The sequence below is a fragment of the Cajanus cajan genome, chromosome 10 (assembly GCF_000230855.2).
Source record: "Cajanus cajan strain Asha chromosome 10, NIPB_CcT2T_4, whole genome shotgun sequence".
Lineage (NCBI taxonomy): Eukaryota > Viridiplantae > Streptophyta > Magnoliopsida > Fabales > Fabaceae > Cajanus > Cajanus cajan.
In genome coordinates this window covers 38,102,226-38,108,292 of record NC_138526.1, presented here as the reverse complement: position 1 = coordinate 38,108,292, position 6,067 = coordinate 38,102,226, and the positions used below count along the sequence as shown (strand labels likewise).

The 6,067-nt window shown below is 33.8% G+C and overlaps 1 protein-coding gene across 1 annotated transcript; it reads left to right on the top strand.

Moving 5' to 3' along the window:
• Window positions 1–1,113: 1,113 nt before the first annotated feature.
• LOC109805883 (VQ motif-containing protein 4) lies at window positions 1,114–2,944 on the top strand. The gene is made up of 2 exons (XM_020368152.3): window positions 1,114–2,251; window positions 2,444–2,944. The coding sequence occupies exon 1, from the start codon at window positions 1,439–1,441 to the stop codon at window positions 2,150–2,152; it is 714 nt and encodes a 237-aa protein (XP_020223741.1). The 5' UTR covers window positions 1,114–1,438; the 3' UTR covers window positions 2,153–2,251; window positions 2,444–2,944.
• Window positions 2,945–6,067: the final 3,123 nt, after the last annotated feature.

Below are 6,067 nucleotides of genomic sequence, written 5' to 3'. Positions count from 1 at the left end.
GCTTATGTATGTGAGTGTGACTTCTACCATAGCCCAATTATTACTATGCATATATAGAATTAGACCACCAATAACCCTTTACTAGAAATTAAAAAAGGTGAGAGAATACAATTGGAAATGAACATGATTAATTGGAAAGTAATGCAAGACTTGATTTGTTAATTATTAAAGTTTGGTTCATCTTATTTGAACTTTTGAATTGTACCCAATTGTTTTTGAACTTAAATTGAATTGATTCATGTAAGCCCTATTCAAATGTGAATTCATTTATTTTCTATCAAATTAAATCATTCTAAATTGACATGGTCAAAGAGTAACCAATAAATAATAATTTTGTAAATGTAAAAATACTCATTTAAATGATATATTTCTTGGTTTTAATATGATAGGGGTATCATATTGTAGTCTTTTATTTTTATATATATCATCTCTTAGGCTCTATCCGAGTATTTCTTTTTATTTAAGTTTTTTATAATGTAAGAATTAAGATTCAAACTCTAATCATTTAGTTTAACGATGATAATTTTCTACTATTTACATCAATTTAAGTTAGCATCTTTTGTTACTAAAAGTTATTACCACTGATATACAGAGAAAATAAATAAAAACTAGTAACTTATGTATAAATTAATTCATAAAAATACAAAACTCTGAAAGATAGTAAACTTAACTCATCGCCGATCAAAATACATGTTTAGTATTACAGGATTACACTTAGTTGATCTCGAACGTAACAACACTTGAATGTTTGATAATTTAGTTTTTACAAAAAGACGAATTTTCTCTTAAAAAAATAGAGTTAAACTTGTGATTAAGTTAGTTAATAGGAATTGTAGGTGGTGTGTTTGAAAGAAACAATGGGGTGATGTATGTGTGTATGTATCTATGGTTGATCCTGAATCCCATCCCATCACGTATGCAAATGCAACAGTCTCCGCAGTTAGGCTCTGAAGTCAATGCCACAAATATTTTTAACAGCATAATAATCATAGCTTTGCCAAATTGCCAGTGGTGTGGTACAGATGCCTCATACCAAAATTCCCAATTCTACCAATTCCCTTCCTTTCTCTCTTTATAAATCCCTACCCTTGTTGGGGGCATTTTCTCTCTAGCCAACCAACCACACCCCCCAAGCCCCACCAAAACACACAATTACAGATATTTTATTTCTCATTAAAGCTCTCAACTTTGAATAGTATTAGAAAAAGAAACCAAAAAATATTACTATATAGTATAGAAACAACTACAAAACACAAACACAATAAGCAACCCTTCAAGGCTTCAATTTCAACCCTTCTCTCTCTCTCTCTCTCTCTCTCTCTCTCCCAAGCCTTGTTTTTCACTCTTCTATATTTCTTCTCCAATCCCCACCAAAATCACCCCTAACCCTTTTTTCTCTCATACTTTGTGCTAGACAGATATTTTTTTGGTGACACACATGGAAATCAGTTCAAGGCTTCAAGAGAGAGAGAACCACAACCACAGCCACAGTCACAGCCACCCTTCTCCTATGAACTCTCCAACAAGCAATGTGAGCAACTGCATGAGCAGCAGCAACAGCAACAATGGCATCCAAATCCCTACACCACCCCTCACTCCCAAAACCATCCCCAGATCTGACTCAAACCCTTACCCTACAACTTTTGTCCAAGCTGACACCTCCACTTTCAAGCAAGTAGTCCAAATGCTAACAGGCTCATCAGACACCACAAAACAACAAGATCCACCACCACCATCTAGAAACTTCAACATACCCCCCATCAAGACCCCACCAAAGAAGCAACAAGGCTTCAAGCTCTATGAGAGGAGGAACAGCCTCAAGAACAGCCTCATGCTCAACACCCTCATGCCCAATTTTGCTCACAACAACAACAACTCTCCATCATCCTTCTCACCAAGAAAGCCTGAGATCCTCTCCCCAAGCCTTCTTGATTTCCCTTCCCTTGCTCTTAGTCCTGTCACCCCTTTGAATGATGACCCTTTTGACAAATCCTCACCTTCATTGGGAAACTCGTCAGAGGAGGATAAGGCCATAGCTGAAAAGGGCTTCTACTTGCATCCTTCCCCCATGACCACTCCTAGAGACTCAGAGCCCCAGCTCTTGCCTTTGTTCCCAGTTACCTCACCTAGAGTCTCACAATCACCTTCTTAAGAGATTGTTTGTGTCCAAGTCCAAGGCTGTGACTTGTGTTGTGGATGATTTAGATAGAGAGAATGATTTGAATGGTTTGTGGTTTCCTCCATCAACAAGGTACAAAGCTTGGTCTAATTGTAAAAGTGGCTTTTTTTTCTTCATGAAGTGGCAACTCTTTCTTTGTTTTCCCTCCACAAAATATTGGTATCTTTTTCCTTTCCATAAATGAAAGAAGCAAAAAAAAGGGTCTTTGTCTTTGTCCAATGAATTTTATTTTTCTCTTCATATTCCATCTCCTCATGATCTTAGGAATAATCATACAAAAGGCAGAGTGTCTCTTTTGATTGAGTGTGATGAATTCAATGAATAAGGCTCTCTTCACAGTGTCTGTGTGTGTGATTGCTGTGTCACACCTACCACAAGTGGAGTTTGTGTTCAGATGAAGAGAATCCAAAGATGGGAAAAGGAAGACAAGGGAATGAGGTTGCTTGGAAGGGACACATGTGTTACTGGAAATCAGTGTTGGAAAGGACATAAACCGTATCCTACGTTGTCATCAGATGCACCAAAAAGAAGGTGGGTGGGTTAACTTGGTGAAGGGTGAGAGAGAGGGGTCCCTCTTTTTGGTTATATGCCAATTTAGTCTAATCAGTCTCTCAAGTGACTCAAAACCCAGATAATGTGTTTTTGCTTTTTTTTTTTTTTTTTTTCTCTTTTGCTGATACCTATGGGAAGAAAAAAAAAACATTTCTGTATCAGTTTTCATGTACCTATCTGATCAAGAAGTAAAGCAAATACGACTTTTCTTTCTTTGCATCGTTTTTAAATGCAGAACATTTATGCGTAATGTCAGTACCCAACTTGTACTTCTCACAACAATCTAGATTTAGGACCTATGCTATGTGTTTATTGATCATAAAAATTGTATGCTGTATAGGGTCTGATGTATGGTTATTGATAATAAGAATTTTTTTAGTGGTCCCCATATAGAGGCTAATGTTTTCTTAGTACACTAGGGAAACATACACCAATTTTTTTCATATATGCATAACTTGAAAGCACACTTGAAGATAACACTATGGTGTGTGGTATGAGAAATAAAAAAGTTAAAAAATTGAATTGAAGTTGTTGATCCCTAACATGTTTATGCAGAAGTGGCAGGACTATTAGACATTGTACATCTTCTGAACTTCTTTTTTTTTTTTTTCATTTTTATTTCCTGTTACTGTTGAAATTTTGATTAGATTTCACTCCTTTTAAAGCAGGGGTTACACTTTAAATAATAAAATGTAGATCAATATCCATCAATAGAGATTTTAACGTTTTCATAATTTATTATATATTTTAACTATTAATTTTTGGTTAACAGACATCATTTAACTTTTATCATTTAAATTGCAGGAGTATTTCATACTTTAATAAAATTCATAAATTTTATATTATTCGAGTTGTATCAATTTGAATAAATCAGCAAGAACTAAAATAAATGGACTATGTGATTCCCAACAATAATTTATAAAATTGAGCAGCTAAGAGGATTTCTTGTCCCTCTCTATTTTCCCTTTCTTTGTTCTTGTTTTCTTGATTTGATTTTTTCTTATATTGTAATGGGGAGGCATTGAAGGGTAGACAAAATGACAAAGAGAGGAGATAAGATAGAGAAAGTGGGACTTTTGTTACAATCATGATGCTAAGAGAAAGTAAGGCCGAAAAGAAACCATATGTAAATAACAAAAGCAGAGAAAATGTGAAGACCACCCTTTTTCTTTTCTTCTCCCTTTTAGACTTGGTTTTGTCATTTAGGTACATCTAGGTTGGACCCAACTGCTGGTGCATTGAACAATAAACTGCCAACATTTTTTTTCCTCCCAGTTTTTGTGCAACTTCAATAATCTAGTACACCACTTTTTTTGACAAAGATAGCAGCTAATTAGGTGGTTTGTAATAGGACCAAGTTGCTTAGACAACATGGTATAGAACAAACAAAACTGAAACTAACTTCAAGGACCTTTTGTTATATAAGCAAGATAATAACCCCTTCTACTTTACAGAAATTATCTGTTAAATAAGTTAGTACAACTTCTTTTTACAACATAGATACAAACTGTTTCGGGGAAAGACTTTAGCTTACTTGAAAGCTGATATCATGCTCGAGTATAATACTGAATTGGGGATTACTGTTCTAAAGAAATCCTTAACCCAATTCATAGAAACTCAAACCAACTTCATTACACTTAGACCAACCTAAAACACTCCAAAGCTGACTTAGTTCCCACTTTGTCATGTTTGAGACAACTTTATAACTTTATCATGCTTAGGCCTAACAACTGATGCGTAACATAGTATGTCCTGTAGCAAACTATCCATGATAGCAACTCTCTCTCTAAAGTCTCGCACTAAAGGCTATATATAGCATCTCACGTCACATGTATATTATGTTCTCAATTACCCTTATTGTTACTCTATTGAATTGCTTAGTGACTTAAGCATTGGAGTGTTTGCAGGTAAATATTATCATCTACTTTTGACCTTGAAACATTGTATCACTGGAGATCACATCAACCAGAGTGGCTCGCTCACACCCTTTGAACAAAAACAAAAAGAAATAAAAAGAAAGTATGGAATAAGATGAGTAGTATGATGGAAACATTTAGAACAAAAATATACGTAGAAATAATATAATGAATGTGTCAAGTTGAATATTAATTTAAATTAGGATATTGTCTATACTCCTTTAGCCGTTGTTATATGTGGAAATAGGAGGCGGATTTTGTTATTTTCTTTAATTTTTAATACTTTGTACATGTAAGCAGAGAATCTATCATGAAACTCAAATCTTGAGACTTGGACCGATGAAAATTGTGTTTTTCAAGATAAAAAGAAATTAATAAAGTTTGTGGCGTGATGAGATTAGGACATGTTGCAAGTTCATGGAAGAAAGCTTGATAGGTACTTACTTTGACTGGAATTGTGTTTTTTGGTATGAACTGTTCATGTTTGTTGTTGACGTATTTACAGCTTCAAAGACTAATCATTTAATACTCCATAGAAATGAAACCTTCTAAATTCAAAATAAACGGCAGGAGAGAAAAGGTATGCGTGAATAAATTCCCAACACGCTACGAAGCCTGATCATAAATCTTTATGTCACCTCGCGTGGTTAAAGGTTAAAGGCTAAAGGAAGTCCTTTTTACTCGTTCACTTCACCATCTAAATATAACAAAAGTAAGGTAGATGAATGATGTTAAATTTATGTCAAATATTTGCCCTTTTGAAAATTGGGTATCATAATTTGATTCCTTTTTGCTGTATTAGGGCTATTTTTCTTTTATTACTTATATGAGAAGGCATCTTTATTTTTTGTGCACTAGGAGACAATTTCGTTCACAAGACTAACAGCAAAATTTTCTAAGTAGTCAACACAACTATATGTTAAACGACCCTAACTCAAAATTCTCAAAATTACCAAGTACACAAGAAAAATCTCACAGTTGAGCTACGCAACTTGCCTATAGTGTAGTTCAAAGGGCTTATACCTTTTTCTTTGTTATTATATTTTTACTAGCAAAGATATTTATCTAAAAAAGGTTGCACTATTCCTGGTGCACATACTTCTTTACATAATAAACTAAGAAAAAAAAATGAAAAATTACATATTTCAACACTGTATCTTTAACTTTCTTTTCCTGAATAAGTGATAAAATAAATATTTTTATGTGCAAATATAATTTTTTATCTATAAAATATCAATTAACAACCCCAAATAAGTCTTCTTGATTTGTGACCTGCTCACTAATAAAAAAAAATTTGTTGCTCGGAATGTCTCGTGAACAAGAATGTCTAATAATACTGTTGAAGACGTACAGTGACTATATTTAAATCATTTTAAAAAAAATATTGAAAGAGGCAATTTAAACTGAAAATTGGAGAAAC